This window comes from Falco rusticolus, chromosome 5 (genome assembly GCF_015220075.1).
Source record: "Falco rusticolus isolate bFalRus1 chromosome 5, bFalRus1.pri, whole genome shotgun sequence".
Lineage (NCBI taxonomy): Eukaryota > Metazoa > Chordata > Aves > Falconiformes > Falconidae > Falco > Falco rusticolus.
This window is the reverse complement of record NC_051191.1, coordinates 56267468-56283448: the sequence shown is the minus strand read 5'-3', so window position 1 is coordinate 56283448 and position 15981 is coordinate 56267468. Positions and strand designations below refer to the sequence as shown.

General features: G+C 54.0%; 2 protein-coding genes across 7 annotated transcripts in view; one reads left to right on the top strand and one right to left on the bottom strand.

The window, feature by feature from the left end:
* The window catches only part of SGSM3 (small G protein signaling modulator 3), a 30686-nt gene extending 20434 nt beyond the window's left edge, over positions 1-10252 (top strand). For all 6 annotated transcript variants that reach the window (XM_037389289.1, XM_037389290.1, XM_037389291.1 and 3 more), the window contains 11 exons: positions 2433-2560; positions 2858-3013; positions 3575-3629; positions 4077-4126; positions 5447-5599; positions 5691-5761; positions 6141-6189; positions 6484-6569; positions 6913-7035; positions 8592-8652; positions 9035-10252. In XM_037389289.1, coding sequence (XP_037245186.1) covers positions 2433-2560; positions 2858-3013; positions 3575-3629; positions 4077-4126; positions 5447-5599; positions 5691-5761; positions 6141-6189; positions 6484-6569; positions 6913-7035; positions 8592-8652; positions 9035-9118 — 1016 coding nt within the window. In that variant the 3' untranslated portion in view covers positions 9119-10252. The remainder of the gene's footprint in view (positions 1-2432; positions 2561-2857; positions 3014-3574; positions 3630-4076; positions 4127-5446; positions 5600-5690; positions 5762-6140; positions 6190-6483; positions 6570-6912; positions 7036-8591; positions 8653-9034) is intronic.
* Positions 10253-11279: 1027 nt separating this feature from the next.
* The window catches only part of MRTFA (myocardin related transcription factor A), a 50342-nt gene continuing 45640 nt past the window's right edge, over positions 11280-15981 (bottom strand). Inside the window, exons 13-14 of the mRNA XM_037389288.1 lie at positions 15741-15801; positions 11280-15315 (exon numbers count right to left, since the gene is read on the bottom strand). Coding sequence (XP_037245185.1) covers positions 14816-15315; positions 15741-15801 — 561 coding nt within the window. The 3' untranslated portion in view covers positions 11280-14815. The remainder of the gene's footprint in view (positions 15316-15740; positions 15802-15981) is intronic.

The following is a 15981-nucleotide window of genomic DNA, read 5'->3' as shown; positions in this document are numbered from 1 at the left end:
AGTGAGTGTACAGTGACTGTCATGTTTTTTACCTAATATTTTTCTTAGTATTTAAAATGTTGATTAAAATAGAGAAGTTGTCATCTTGCAGCAGATGACCAGAATGGAAAAACTTCAACCCAAGTGAGGGGAAGGAAAGCTTGGATATGATAAATCCATGTTAAACTGGGAACTGTCAATCGACCTCATGTGTGAAGTCTGTTGCCTGTAGTAGTTGCTGAGTACAGCTGGTACATAGCCCTCATCTGGGTGGGAATAAGAATTTACCCAGAACTTAATTCTTCCTTAGAGTGAGTGCAGATTTAGTAGTGGCTTGGACAGGAGTCATAGAATTGCAAGGGCACTGTTTGGAAGAGACCTCTAGATGTCTGTAGTCCAGCCTCTCCTGCTCAAAGGCAGACTCTTGCTCGTGCTAGATCAGGTCAGCCAGGGCTGCTTCTAGCTGAAATTCAAGGAGTTGGACCAGATTTCTAATGAAGAAATTGAAAGAAGAAACAGTGAAAGACAGTTTGGCAGAGAACAAGATGTGCATGTTGCCCTTTTCCGGTTGGCTGGGCACTGCAACAAGGAAATGCAGGAGAGCTAGTCCTCCTCTGCATAGCTGCGCAGCTAGTCGGTCTTTGCAGGCTCAGAACAGAGCCTCCTCACCTGTGGTCGATCCTGCGCTGGTTTCCTGTTTTGGAAGCGTACGTGCAGGCGTGTTGGGTGCAGCGAGGTGAATCTGGTGGAAACCCCAGTTACTTGCCTCTGTATGGTTGTATTCTAAGGTAGGAGGGTGTGGAACTTACTTCCCGTATCTCCTGCTTGTGTTTTGGTGGGACTGATCTGAGTACAGATGGAGGAGCACAGTATTCTGTCCAGAAGGGACTGAATGGTGACAGAAAGAGTCAGTGATCTATGTAAATGGGGGCAGCCCACTGAGCGTGGCTGTGGTGGAGTAGTTTGTTCTTTAGTCACATTCTGTTTTAGCAACATGAATTTTCTGGGAATCCCCACCATCTGCGTGATCACTGATCTACTTACAATCTTTGTATCTCTGAATCTGTAGTGAGACTCCTTACATGCTCTGTTTCCTACCTCTGGCCACTGAGGAGGAGGTTTTGTTAATTTTCATTGCTTGGACTGGGAGTAAGTATGCCCTACAATTTTTCTAGTCCAGAAGCAAAGTTCAGTTTTCTCTTAAGCTCCCTGTGCCTAATTGTCTAATAATTTAATTTAGCAAATAGAAAACAACTCTAAAAATAATTTAAAATCTAATTTTGTGCTTCTATTTATGTTCTTAAGGTTTTGGTCTTTTTAATTAGGATCACTTATGATTAAAATATATTGCTAATCACTTTTCAATAAGCAGAAGTTTCATGTGTACCTGGCTGTTGCAGCGGCTGTATAGCTCAGGCCATGCTTTATTCATACTGGTTTCTGTAATGCTGTTAGAAGATAAGCGAAGTACTAGTGTGCTAGCCAGTGGTTTATTTGGGTCTTGTATAAAAGCTGTGTTTGTATAAAAATTGGAGTTCAGTGACAAATACATTGGTTTTAATGTTGATTTTGTTAATCGAGCTACCATTACAGAGAGAGCAAAAATAGATGTATGAAAGTATACTTTCAATTTAAAACAAACTGAAATTTTTTAGAAAAAGAACCAAATGGTTCAATGTTCTCTAACATCATGTACCCAGTTTTTAAGGCATTCAAATACATTTAACTGTCTAAAGAATCTATCCTGTTAGGTATCTCTCTGCATAAGTTAATAGAGACAGGCTGTCAGAACTCCTGTGGAATTAGTGACAGTTGAAAGATGCTTTGCTAACTTTTACTTTGTACCTATGACCATTCCTATACACCCAAAACCTTTGAAATCTGGCTCTTAGGGAGGTCGAGGTCTTGCCTAGGTGATGGCTTTTCTCTTGTGGCTCTGACTTCTAGACTGACAGAGGAAAGTAGGCTGTCTTGGTTTTTCAGAATTTTTTCAAGACTCGATATAGAATACACTCAGCCTGTGAGCTATGCAAAAATCAGAAGTAGTTCAACCAAAAAACTGTTTCAGTTTCAAGAGAATTTCAATTAAAGAGAATTTTTGAAAGCTCCCTAGTTGCGTGTCCCACCATTCAGCTGACTATATACTGATAGACACTTCTCTAAAGTAGTACACGGCACCTTGGTATACTGAGTTGCCCAGACATAGCAAAGAAGACAACTTCCAGTTTCATATGTGGTTCGAAACTGTCCTTAAAATATGAGGCAGTCAAATTGCTATTAGCTACTTATATTATTGAATAGATTAGCAGTAAGTACTTGCCATAGTGTGGGCACTTCTAATGCCAGGCTTTTTTATTTCTGCAGAATCAATGATTTCTAATGTTAACAAAAAATAAATACCTTATACTTGTTTTCCTTCTCTTGCCTTCCCTCTGGCTGTGTGTGCTCCCCAGGGGATGACGATCTGGAGGCACTGAAAGCCAAGAACATCAAGCAGACAGAGCTGGTGGCTGACCTGCGTGAGGCCATTCTCCAGGTGGCACGACACTTCCAGTGTGTGGATCCCAAGAACTGCAGCATTGTGAGTGGGAACAGCTGGATCTGCGCTGCTGTGTGCTCCAGGCATGAGGGCTGAGTATCTGCCACAGGACAGGGCTGTTCAAATGCTCCTGGAACGTGGGCTTAAAGAACATGCGAGGTGTAACAACTGGAGGGTTGCTCGACCCATCCCTGGTGGAGGAGGGCTGTGCTGGGAGGTTGTCTGCAGGCTAGGAGCAGGAAAAGGTTTGGGAGCAAGGGCATGCAAGATTTGTCTGATCAGCTTGGAGTCATCTATTGCTTTTCATTCCTCTTTGCTCTTCATCCACATGCATGCTAGGATCTGACTCCAGACTACAGCATGGAGAGCCACCAGCGAGACCATGAGAACTATGTGGCCTGTTCCCGTAACCGACGACGGCGAGCCAAGGCACTACTGGACTTTGAGCGCCATGATGATGATGAGCTGGGCTTCCGCAAGAATGACATCATTACGGTGCGTCAGGCTGTGAGACAGGGACCAGGGCAAGACCGTGCAGACCCAGCTTGTATGGGATGCTGCACTGCCTCTTCTGCGGGGAAAGAAGGAAGGAGATAAGCTCAGAGCCCAGTTAGGAGTCCAAGGGAAGCAGCTGGTGTTTCCGGGCACTACCTGGGGGTGAGGCAGTGTGTTCCTGTGAGTGTTGTCTTGTGGGTCATTCTCAATGCAGCTACAGAGTCCCTTTCCTGGTTGCCATGCAGCTGAGCAAAAGATTGATTTGGTCCAGCCTTGGTCCTGTTTTAACACCAAGCTGTGGTAAGACTGTAAAAGCATCCATTTGCATTTGAGCTGTGGGTGTCCCCTCTGAAATTGAGGAGAACGGGTAGTACAGTGTTTGCAGTAGCCTTTTTCCCTTGGAGGCTCTGGGCCATGTGAGAAAGAGAACATTGGCAAAATGGCAAAAAAAAATTGGTTGAGAAGAAAGCAGCTCCTCGTTGTGCCCACATAGCTGCGCAGCTGTAGCCCTCCTGCCACTGCATTCTCTTCAACCGGTGTTTTCCACTCCCTGTTTTTCAGATCATTTCCCAGAAGGACGAGCACTGTTGGGTGGGAGAGCTGAATGGACTGAGAGGTGAGAGCGGGATGGGTTGCACTGGGGAGAGTGGGGCCAGATGCAGAGCATCTGTTCATCCACGGTGGCTGCTTTGGCACATTTGCAGCAAAGGCTCTGCTGGTTACTCAGAGCATCTGCCAAGAACAATGGAAATGTTAAAGCAGGGTATGAGAGCAATCATGCAGCTATCTGGTTACTTCTTGCAAACAGCAAGTTTAGGCTCCATCCTCCTGGCACAGGGTGGTTGGGTGCATGTCATCTCTGCTGCTTGTGGGCAGTGTCCTGTAATTGGCTTCCTCTTGCAGTTGCCTTAATTCTTGTGATTTTGAGGCTGCTTGCTTCCTCCCTTGGGGTTGGACCCTATGAACTCTGATCTCTTCTCAGCTTCCACTGGGCTCTGGTCTTGTCTGTGTAGGGGCTTCTCAGTGTCTATATCAGGCTCACCTCCTTGTCCACTCTTTGTAGGTTGGTTTCCTGCAAAATTTGTGGAGATCTTGGATGAGCGGAGTAAGGAGGTAATAAGAGAAACCAAACCACCACACACCACCACAACAACAAAGAGTTATGTCATAGCTGAAAAAATGTATTTGAAGAGAGCCATATATTTCCCTCCTTTGGTCTGTTTGCTGTCTCTGGCTGTGGAGTGCTTAGTGATTGATCGGGCAGCTTATCTTCCTAAGCGTGTTTGCTCAACTTCCTCACGCTGACCAAGTGGAGAAGAGGGCCCCAGAGGGCTGCAGGGGGGTAGGCTGGGTGTGATACCTGGGCTTGCAAGGACCCTAAAGATGGACTTCAGGAAAGCTGAGAAAGCAGCAGGCAGGTATGCAGGAGGATCCTGTGGGCAGTGTTCCTGCCGGCTCCCCATTGCCTGTACTTTCTTCCTCCTTTGAGGCTGTGCCTGTGGATCCTGCTCATGCTTTGCCACAGTGGAATTCTCCCCATACAGCTGTGCCCAAGGGGGCATTCTGTCTCAGTTCCTTTTGCAACTGTCCCTGGCGAGATGCCACCTATATAGAGAAGATACCTCGATATGGCCCCAAGGCTGGGGCAGCAGGAGGCAGACATCATTAGCTGTTGGCCTAATCAATTTGCAGGGGACATGGAGAAGATTCTGTTCCCTCTCTCTTCCTCGGCATTTGGAGAGTGAAGAAGGACTCAAAGGCTGACCTGAGACCCCCAGGGGAAGCCCCTAGAGAGATGTCACTATTGAGATCTCACTTGCTTCCTCACCCCCTTCTCGGGGCTGGTTCCTTAGATACAGATCACCTCTCTGTGTACAAACGCTACAAACACATCCTGTACTGCTGAGCAGTTCTCCTCCCAACTGTGGAATTAGAGAGGATCCCACTTAGCCTAATTTTGGAATATACTTCATGCTAACAGCATGTCAGGGTGATACCCTGAAGTGGTGTACCCCCGACCTGGGAATTCCTCTCTATATCCATTTGTCGTGACTTTTAGCAGCTTACAGAGCCTCAGAGACCCTGCAAGTGCAAGTCCCTCTCCTTACATTAGCTCAGTCAGCTTCACACCAAACCACAAACAACAGTTCCTGCATGCTGAACGCTGCTAGGATGGTGCGGGGGTCACCTGTGTGGTCTCCTGGGCACCACCTAGGCCCAAAGGTCCTGGTGTCTCACCAAATTCCCGGGGAGTAACACAGAACGTGGTGCCTTATGCATGAGCTAGCAAGGGCGTAAGGCGTTAAGGGAAGGGGAGCTGGTGGGCACCTGGGAGTGGAACAGGTCTGTGCAGAGAAGCTGTAGGGGGTTGGACTGCCTCCATGCTCTCCCCCCTCACCAGTATGCTGAGAGCTGGCTCTTCATGTTCCTCAGTACTCCATCGCTGGAGATGACTCAGTCACAGAAGGGGTGACAGACCTGGTACGAGGGACGCTCTGTCCAGCCTTGAAGTCCATATTTGAACATGGATTGAAGAAGCCATCTCTGCTGGGGGGCCCCTGCCATCCCTGGCTGTTCATTGAAGAGGTGAGGTGTCTCCGTTCCTGTTGTGGAGCTGTGTTGCTGGGGTGAGGGGGCTGTGGGGCGGAGTGTACTGACTGTCCACCTGCTCGCCTAGGCTGCAAGCCGGGAGGTGGAACGGGACTTCGACTCTGTGTATTCTCGCCTTGTGCTCTGCAAGACCTACAGGTAAGGCCACGTTAGTCACACCAGGCAGCTGGGTCTGTGCCCTGTTCCTGTGCGCTCGTCAAACTGCTGCTGCTCTCCACCTTGGGAAGGGTCGTGGTCTGCCCCATCCTCTTGTGCGTGTGCTGGCAGCTGGCCGCTGTGCCTGTGTTGACTCGGGGCTGGCAGTGGAGCCACTTTGTCACTTGGAGCGCAGTACACTTGTCCCCTTCCCTGGGCTCCCGTGTTTTGCTTCTGAGTCTATATCTTGCTCTCTCATGGCTGCAGGATCACCTGTGGGCTCAGCAGTAGCCAGAGGGCTGGTGGGGTATGGAGAGGGAAAGGTCTACATGCGCCCAGGGTGGCTGCGGAGCTAGCTGGGTCTCTGCTGTCATCTCTGCAGGCTTGATGAAGACGGCAAAGTTCTCACTCCAGAGGAGCTGCTTTACCGGGTGAGTGCTGTCCCCAGCCCCGCCAGGGTCCAGCCCCTAATGTGGGGAAGTTTCCCACGGGGGCTGCTGGAGGGTGGTGCCCATCTCTCTAGGGAGATGCTAAGGAGTCTCCCAGACCTTCCCTGATGGGAGGGAGCAGAGGCAGCAGATGCCTGGGGAAAGGCAGAAAGTGAAGCCATCAGGAAGCCTCAGCCCCTCTGAAGCTGGCAGGTGGTGCTGTGTTGCTGAAATGGCTGCCCTGCCCAGCCTGAGGCGGAGCTGAGAAGGCAGTAACCACATCTTCCATCCCTGCAGGCGGTTCAGGGTGTGAACATGACACACGATGCTGCCCATGCACAGATGGATGTGAAGCTTCGTTCCCTCATCTGTGTTGGACTCAAGTGAGTCATCCAGTCCTGATACCCTTGACATCGTGGGTGCAAGCAGCTTGGGAGGGGGGAGAGCGGCCTCGCGGGCAGCAGTTGTTTCAGTCTACCTTAGTCCACAGGGTCTGTTTTCTTCTCTCACTGCAGCCACTGAGTGGGACTTGCTGCTTTGTAGTTCACTGTGCCGGCCTGGCTCCTGGCTAGAAGAAGTAGCAAGTGTACTGGGTTATTCTGTTCCCACTGGGGACAGGACTGAGGGCTGGGGTCAAGGCTTGGGCTGAAAATAGACTGTCCCAAAGGAATGGGGCTTCTTTCCCTGGCTTCAGCTGCTTAACGTGGCTCTACCCTATTGCTGCAGCGAGCAGGTGCTGCATTTGTGGCTGGAGGTGCTGTGCTCAAGCCTGCAGACCGTGGAGAAGTGGTTCCATCCTTGGTCATTCCTGCGCAGTCCTGGCTGGGTGCAGATCAAATGTGAGCTGAGGTAAGTGTCCCCATGGGCTTCGCTAGGGTCTGGACTGGATTTCCTCCTCCTCTGCAGGAGGTGGCCCTCGCTATGGCTTGTGGGCTGTCCAGACATCCCCGCTGCAGAGATTTCCTTCTGTGTGCTGAGGCAGCAGTAACTGTCTAGACAGTTTAATGCGATGCACTGTGCCTGCCTGATCCGAGAGCAGAGCTTGACTCCTGGGGAGCTGTCATGACAAGCAGGCAGCCTCAGCCCGCCAGCAACCTCTTGCTGAGCCCTGCACCTACTGTGATGCAGAGACTGCCTTTTCCACCCCCTGCTCTCCAGGTCCTCTGCCAGCTACTACAAGTTGAAGCAGAGAGCAGGGAATGTGCTAGGGAGACAGTCTGACTGTCACAGGCCAGGAAGGAGTTGGTCACTGGCTGACTCCTGGTGAAGTGAGGGAGCGACGTCAGGGGCTTTGGTTACCTGAGCTCACACACAGCACATCCACACTTGAATTCTCCTGGCCCTCCTGCGCTCTGCAAAGCCACGTCCAGTCCCAGGGAGCCTCAGAGCAAGCCCCACCACTCCAGCCCTGCTGCTGCTGCCACCGTCTTGCAGGATCCGGCTTTTGTCCGCACACCCGTTTGCTTTTGGCTGCAGCGAGAGCATCTGCAGCCAGGAGCAGGCCTGTGTACGCACACCTCGAGGTGTCCTGTTCCGCTGCTGCTGAGTGGGAGGGAGTCCCCTCCACCTCTGCTGTGGTGTCCCACGGCTGCTTTCCTGCAGCATGGGGGCACTGGTAGTTCAGCAGAGCTGAAGGACCACGTGGGACTGGTTCATGGCCGGGCCCAAGTCTGGAGCACAAGCAGAGGCTTGTGCCGTATTTCTCCCAGCCAGCTTCCTGTGGGGGGCAACAGCTCCCCCGCTGCGGCAGGACCTTGCCCTGAGCCTGAAGGACTGATGAATTTCTTGCCAGGAAGTCTGAGCTCTGCATCCCTGTCCTAGGGACAGGCTTGAGGCTGTGCCTGCAGCCCCTGCTTGGAGCTGGGTCCAGCAAGGGAGCCCCACGTGCCTTCCCCATGGGGCACTTGTGCGTGGGGGTCAGGACACTTCTCTCGCTCCAGGGAGAGAGAGAGGGGAGGTGCAGAAACTCCGAGGTGCTACTGGCAGGGATCTGCTTTCTAGAGAGGAACCTGCAGTTCCCCATGGTCAGCTGCGTGCAGTCCTCAGCCTCGTGTGTCCTGGGTCTAGCAGAGCCTGGGGATGCCCGTGCCTCCCTGTGCTGCTGACCAGGCTCCGTAGGGGTTGCACTGGAGTTCCGTCTTCAAGCATCTCTTTCCAGCCTGGGCCTGGCAGGATGTGAAGCCCAAAGGGGAGAGGGAAACAGCATAAATGGCTGGTGCTGCCCTTTTCACACCATTAAACAAGGAATTTCATCCTTGTAAGCTTCGTGGCATGCCAGGGCAAGCTGAGGCTGAGGAGCCAGTGCAATTGTGTGCCTGGGGGCAGCAGCTGTGGGCACAGGCTGTGAGTGGGATCTGGGTGTGTGTGGGGGGTGTGTAAGTTACCGTCACTCTCTTCTGTTGCAGAGTCCTCTGCAAATTTGCTTTCAGCCTCTCTCAGGACTGGGAGCTGCCAATAAAAAGGGAGGTGAGTTGGTGGCATCTCTCATTCTCTCCCTCAGGCAGGGGCTTTGCTTACCACCTCCCTCGCCCGGCTTTATGCTCCAGCCCATCCTCTGCCTCCTCTTGAGCCAGCACCAGAGGCTGGGGCTGCTTTCCCAGCCAGGGCAGGGTGCACAGGAGCTGTGTGGCCCTGCTGACAGAGGGTGCTGCCAGCCTCGGCCCCTCACTTCCCTGGTGCTCTCCAAACCGCAGGGCCTCTCCCTGTGTCAGCTGCGCGGAGGTGGGAAGCACAGAGGCTGCTCTGTCTGGGTGCTGGAGACCTCAGTGTGCTGGGGCTCTGCGCGCAGACACAGCCTCCCCTTTCCTGGGTGCGGCGCACTGACCCGGGTCCCTGTGTTGTCCTGCAGGAGAAAGAGAAGAAGCCACTGAAGGAAGGTGTGCAGGACATGCTCGTGAAGCACCATCTCTTCAGCTGGGACATAGATGGGTGACCCCCACCCCACCCCATCCTGGGGAACCTTCTCAATGGCGCACACTCCTCACCCCTACCCCCATCATGTCTCACCTCCTGCCTTCCCCCACCCCACCCACTTGTATCTGTGACAAAATCCCCCTTGGGGGACTTCCAGGCCACCTGGGACAGATGGCAGCAGCGCCGAGAGGCCGAGCTGCAGACCAGAGGGAAGTGATGGTCAAGGGTGATGCTGCAAAGGGACAAGTGTGTTCTGGCCACAAAAAACAAGTGCCCCCTCCCAGCCTTCCCCATCTCTGTCACTACCATCTTCTGCTTGCCTCAGCCCTGCCTCCCCCGCGGTGCCTGGGGGAGCAGCCTGGCCCAGAGCCCCTCGTGTGCAGCCCCATGGGCCAGCAGCTGCACGGCTGTGTGAGCGTGTCTGCTGCTGTAGCTGTGGGGAAGAGACGGCCCTTGTGGGGTGGCTTTGACTCGTGAGAGGTGGTGCTGGTGGCCGGTGGCACTGCGGTTGCACGTGGAATTGGGCTGGTGAGAGACTCGTGGCTGTACAGGAGCAGGAGTAGCACATGCCCCTGTGCCAGCCAAGGGCTCGCCTCTGCAGGGAGGGGGATGGCAAATCCTGAAGCACTTGGATAAGTTTGTCAGAGCTGGAACCAAGGCTGAGAAGGGGGAAACCGGCATCAGCCTTATCCCGCCTCCCTGTCACTGTGTGTGGGGTTTTGACTGCACCGGCCTGTTCCTGCTGTAACAGCCTTGGGGGATGGGCCTTGTCTCCTCTGGGAGCAGACAAAAACCACCTCTCCCCCAAACAAGAGTGTTTCATGCTGTCATTTTAGTCTCTAGATGATTTCTACTGTTAACCAAAAAGCTGTAAATTAACTCCAGGAATGTGTATATTTTGGCACCGTTGTAGCTCAGGATGAGGTTCAGGTTGGAGCTGGCTCAGGGAGACAAACTCGTCCTCCTCGCCCTGCGGTGGCAGCGGGGACGCAGGTCGGGAGTGAATTGCTGCTTTGTGGTGGTGGCTCTGGATATGGAGTCTGTGACTTTCTACTGAAAGCACTTGTCTGTGAGCACAATACTCATGGAATGACACTAGATTCTTACTTTCCTTTATTTGGTGGGTTTGTAAATAAACTGCATCTTGAGAGAGTGCTGGGCTTTGGCTGTTTTTTGACAGGACCAGGACTAGATTTAATTCCTCATTTCTGCTATTTGATAATTATGACCCCATAGCATAGAATCACAGAATAGTTTGGCTTGAAGGGACCTTAAAGATCAGCTGTAGTCCAGCCGCCCTGCGGTGGGCTTACACTAGCCCAGGTTGCTCAGAGCCCCCCCGCGCCTGGCCTTGAGCACTGCCAGGGATGGGCCCGTCGCACTGGCCCAAGCGCTTCTGCACTGGCTGCTGCCAGCGTCGGGCCGAGGTCTCCGCTCACCCTGTGCTGGCATGGCCACTTGCGTCGCTCCAGGCCACGAGGCCAGGCAGCGGCCGGGGCAGGAGCAGTTGTCCACCAGTGGTGGCAGCCACCAGTCCTGCCCGGAGTGCAGCTCCACGGCAGAGCCCCAGAAAGGGAGGGAATACACAAAACTAGGGGGTGAAGTGACGCTGCAGGAGGAGGACCCTTAGGAAAGGGAGAGGGGCTGGCAGAGCGGGGCTGGGTGGTGGTGGACAGCAGTGTTGTCTCTACAACAAGAAGCTTCTCCAGAAAAAGCAGGTGGAGTCTCATCTGTCAAGTGGGACGGTAACTGAACACTGGCCTCAGAACTGTGTTCAGAAGCCCGAGCTCATGGGAGGGTGGAAGTTGCAGCGTATTTGCTGATGTGAGAGCGTTTCTTCGTCAAAGTAATTCCAGTTTGGCATTGGGCTAAGGAAGGCTGCAGGGCCACCTCATCGCTGTTAACAGCTGAGGCCCAGACCAGCCTGCTGGGCTGGGGGAGGCTGGAGAAGCTGCCCATGCTTCTCCTACTGTAAGACCGACTTCTCTTTGCAGAGTAGGTAATTTCCACACATGGACGGAATCTCCTTGCAGATAAGAAGGGATGAGGCACCACCACTCAAGCTTCTTTTTTTTTCAGGTTTGAGAAAAACCCAGAGGGATCACCTGCCCTTATCTGGAAAAGGCAGAGTGGCCCCAAGCCCTCCCACCAGCATAGCAGAGAAGGTTTTGAACACGCGACTGTTTGGAATTTTTTTAATAAAATGGATTTTTTTTTTTCAAATATTTGTAACTGAAAAAATAATTCAATTTAAAGATCCATTCTCTCCCCTGTTAACTTGTCACTTTTATCCTTTTCCAGTTGAAAACTCACTCTGGATCTGATGCCCCAACACCATCCATCTCTGATGGTGCTGATCACCCCTCGCCGTTTGCTGCATAGTGGAAGGGAGAGTGCGTGCTAGTCAAATACACATTACAAACAAGTAGTGGTTACAGCAGAAAGATTCAGGATTACATTCAAGGTAGAGGCAGAACATCAGACTTTGTTTTTCCCAATGGGTGCAAAAATGTATGTCCAGGGGAATACCTCTTCTGACAAAGAACTATTGAACTATTATTCAAACAAATAATAGCAAGAAAGCAGAGAACTGGGCTAGCCTGCTCCGGGCACTGCTTGGGGAAAAGACTTTCTACTATTTCCTGGGATGAGGCACCGTCTTCCCCTCTGCCCAAGGGCACAGGGTTGTCGCTCGCTTTCCTGGCAGAAGCCCCTTGTGCAGAGGGGCTCTGGCAGGTTAGCTGGGTTCCTCAGGAGGTGAGGCTTGGGGGTTTGTGTCATCTGGGCTCTTTGAGGGCTCTGAAGCTCATCAGCCAATTTCAAGTATGTTGGGCGAAGTTTGGCTAATTAAATTCCTCCAGTGTTTCACAGATGGTGGATGGGTAAAGGTGAAAGGGAGCAGCTGTGAGCTCAGCATTTCACCAGCAACCCCAGGGAAGGGCTAAATCAGTAACTGCTGTTGGCATCTCTCTGACAACAAAGTTTGGGGTGCCTGGACCAGCATGAGGAACCAGAGCTGGGTCAGGCCAAGACTGCAGGTGAGGCGCTCTTGCCTTCCCTTAGGAGCTCACTGCACTTTGGTAATTTCATTCTTTATTTACTGGTTGCAGCTTTGTAATTACTTGTACAAAAGAAATCACACAGCTGGTTTTTGTGGGGGCCTACTGCTCATTGTGGGCTCAACGAAGCTGATTTTGCTTGAATTTGACAAACAGGCAGCCTCACTTTTTTCCCCTTAGCATCTAGAAGATCCTCCCACCCCCCCACACCATTTCCTCCAAAGAAACCACCTGCCTCCTGTGCCCACCTGGTCCCACGGCTGGGCAGCTGCCCTGGGGAGAGCCGGTGTGAGCAGCGTAAGGAGGCCGCTAATGCACCCGCTGCTCCCAGCATCAGGGCTGCACCAGGAGAGAAGTGAGGGAGGGCGAAGGGGGTGCCCACCAGTCCCAGTTACCCTTATTTTTAGAACATGACAGTGTAGCTTGGGTGACAGAAAGCAGGCAGGGGTGGGGGGGAAGGGGGGGGTAGCCTTTCCGACACGGAGGGAGGCAGATAAAAGGCTCTGACTTGCTTACAAGTGGGGTGGGGGAAGAGAGGAGAGAAAGGAGGAGAAAGGAAGGAAGCTGCCAGCAGGCTCCCCTGCAAATGATTAAGGAACTTGCTTCCCATGCAGTTAACAAGCAAATAGGGCTCAGGAAAGCAGAAGTTTTTCCCAGCTGCAAAACAGGCATGTCCCCACCTGGCTGCCAGTTCAGTGGCTGACACCACATGGTGCGGGTCTGGCATTCACCTGCCCGGCCACGGAGCAGAGGTACCGGCATGCGGCAAGGCCTCCTGAGAAGAGAGCCAGGTACCAAAGGGGCAGGGGAGCAGCATGTGCCTGCCCACACCTACCCCTCCCCAGCGGGCAGCACTGCAGAGGAAAGTGGGAACAGCATCCTCAAGGAGGTATTAAAAAGGATGGCAGTTTATCCTTCCACTGCCTGAGCAGGGACAGCACCTTAGTCTGTAAGATTTCACAAGCCACTGCCTCCAGCCCTGCCCTTGCGAGCTGCCTCCCCCACCTCCCCCTGCCCCAGCAGCATGGACCCAGCTGCGGGCCAAAGCAGGGACAGCCGTGGGGCACGGCAGCCGTGTGGGGCACGGCAGCCGTCTGCCTCTCACCTGGTAGATGGTGGCGAGTTACTACTAACAAACACGGGGATTTCGAGGTGACAGGAGTAACAGCACAGCAGAGCCACAGGCCTGGGTTTCCGATGCAAAACCCTGCCCCAGGAATAGCACCGCCGTGGCTCTGGGGCCTTGGGGTACTCGCCCGCCCACCCCCCGGCCAGCAGCCACCCCCAGGTGCCAGCCCGGGGCCCCGCATGGCAGCAGCCGGCTGGATGCGGGGTGGCAGCTCACAGGAGGCCGCCCTTCCCTTTTAGCCCGTGGGCCTGGAGGGAAGGAAGAGCAGAGGTCAGCTGCCCATTACCTGCTTTTAGGCTCCCCCTTCTCCCCAGAAAGGGGCCCTCACAGTCACGCTACTGGCCAGGGCCTGTGCTGCGCCACACAACGCCCCTTCTGCGGTGCCACATCCCCTTCCTTGCCTCTGGGCTCTGACGTCCCCCAGCTGCTTCTTTCCACTGGGGCACCTGCTGCAGGGAGGCAACAGCACAGCTGAAGGCAGGAGACAGATTGCACATGGCCCCTAATGATATGTTGCTCAATGCTAGCCGTGCCCCGCAGCTCCCCAGGACACGGGGGTGCTTTCTTGTCCCCAACCCCCCCCCCAGGCTGACTGCCCTGCTCACCTGGGGACCCAGGTGTGCCTGAAGGCTGGCCTCCAGGCACAGCCACAGGTCTGGGGCAGCGAAGGACAGACTTAACAAGTAAGGACCTGGATTTTAGCACCTTAAGAATCTGTTTTGCAGCCCAAAGCAAGTGAAGCAAGCAGGCAGGCCTCTGCAAGCTCGGCAATATTTGGGAAACCAGCTTAGTCATGACCAGGTTGGTGGGAAACCCTGGTTCCCTTTGGCTACATTTGGAAAAGGTGCCTGTTCTGCCCAGCTCCTCACAGCCCTGCGGCAGACCAGACCCTCCCCGACAGACGGCAGGTGGTGCAGCGGGCAGCCCTTCCAGCTCCCAGCCAGCACTCCTGCCTTCGTGTCCTGCTCCAGAGGTAGAATCCCCTGCTGCAACCATCAAACTGACCGTGCTGCGCAGCACAACCCCCTTTTTTTGCCACTCCAAGCAAGGTGTGGGGCGCCGCTGCTGGAAGCAGCCCCGGCCCAGTCACGCCGTGTCCCGCTGCAAGGCACGAGGGAACTCAGGCCCAGCAGCACCGTGCCCCATGCGCTGCCATCACTGCTCCTGCCCGCAGGAAGAGGGGCTGCCGGTCCCGTTCTCACCCGAGCTGGGTTAGGCTGCACTGAGGGGGCCAGAGGCCACCAGCCCCGCAGCTCCTACAGCCTCTTCTTCCCCCCAGCAGCTGCTCTCCCTGCCCTGCCCTGGCCCGCTGCCCAGGCAGCAGTGACTCAGGCAGTGGGTCTGCCTTCGCCACCACTGCTGGCTTCGTGCAGGAAGGACAGTTGGGGGAGGAGTACAAATACTAGGAGCTCATTTCTTTTCTTTTCTTTTTTTTTTTCTTTTTTTTTTTTTTTTTGGTTGACTGGCCTCTTCCCCCTGCATGCCTGCGCCCTCCCGCTCCCGTTCCCTTCAGTCTCTGCTCACAGAGTTACAAGCAAGAATCCCAGTGCAGCTGCAGATCGTGTCCATCAAGGAAGTCTGTGGAAAAGAGGCTGGGAGCCGCAGTGCTAAGGGGAGCCAGGCTCATGACGGGCCCCCCTGGCAGCTCCAGCCAGTCCATGCTGTCCAAGTTAGCCTCAGCCAGATCCAGGGCTATCCCCCCGGATGGCTCGTGAGCAAAGTGCAATTCCGAGGTGTCCATAGGTGAAGGCGGGTGGTCCAGGATGGCCGAGCTGCTCAGCATCTCACTGTGGAGGTCATCAATCAGGGACAGGGGCTCTGGCCCATCGTGGCCTGCCGTCAGCAGCGGGAGGCCAGTGCTGCTCTCCAGGAAGTCCTCCAGCCGTCCCACAGGCACCGGCTGCCCCAAGGACACTGGCACCGCCAGCTCTGAGGAATGGTGGCTGCTGGGCGGTGGGGAGCAGGCTGGGGCCACGGGTGGTTCTTTTCCAGCTGGGGATGACTGATCCTTGAAGTCAGCAGAAATCTCTGTACAGGGAACAAATAGCCAGGTCAGGGTGAGGAAAAGTTTGGCGAAACACCAAAGGATTCCTGCCACCCGCTAGGGCAAAGGGGACCTCCCAGACTGAGCCACCACTGACCACCACCTGGGAGAAGGAAACTCATCCTGTACCCACGCTTGGCTTGCTACGGGGAGTTTTCAGCCCACCTCGGGGAATTCAAGCTCTGTGCAGTATCGCAGAAGAAATGTGCCCAGATCTGATGCAGCAGGACCACCACACTAATGCCTGACTGACAACTCCCTCAGTGCCTTGACGAGTACTGCCAGTGCTCGAGGCGCTGACAGGGACACAGATCAAAGACCTGGGCCACGCCAGACTCTCTCCCCCCAGTGCTTTATGAGCCCCAGGCTCAAACCCAAAGACTGGGAAATGCTGGGTTTGACTCCTTACCTCCACTTTCGATGAGAATGTCGAACAGGTCATCCATCTGCTGGCTGGAACAGCCGTTCTCCTGGGGAAAGCAAGCGCAGGATTAGCTTCCTATTTACCAGGGAAGCTTCCACCCGCAGCAACACCCTTGGCTGCCGGCTCTCCTCCGTCGTCCCAGGGATGGGGCTGTTATCTAGCAAGAACGAGCGCACAGAGGCCTGGCACCAGAATCCTCCATAACCCCAGGCTGTTACTGGATGGG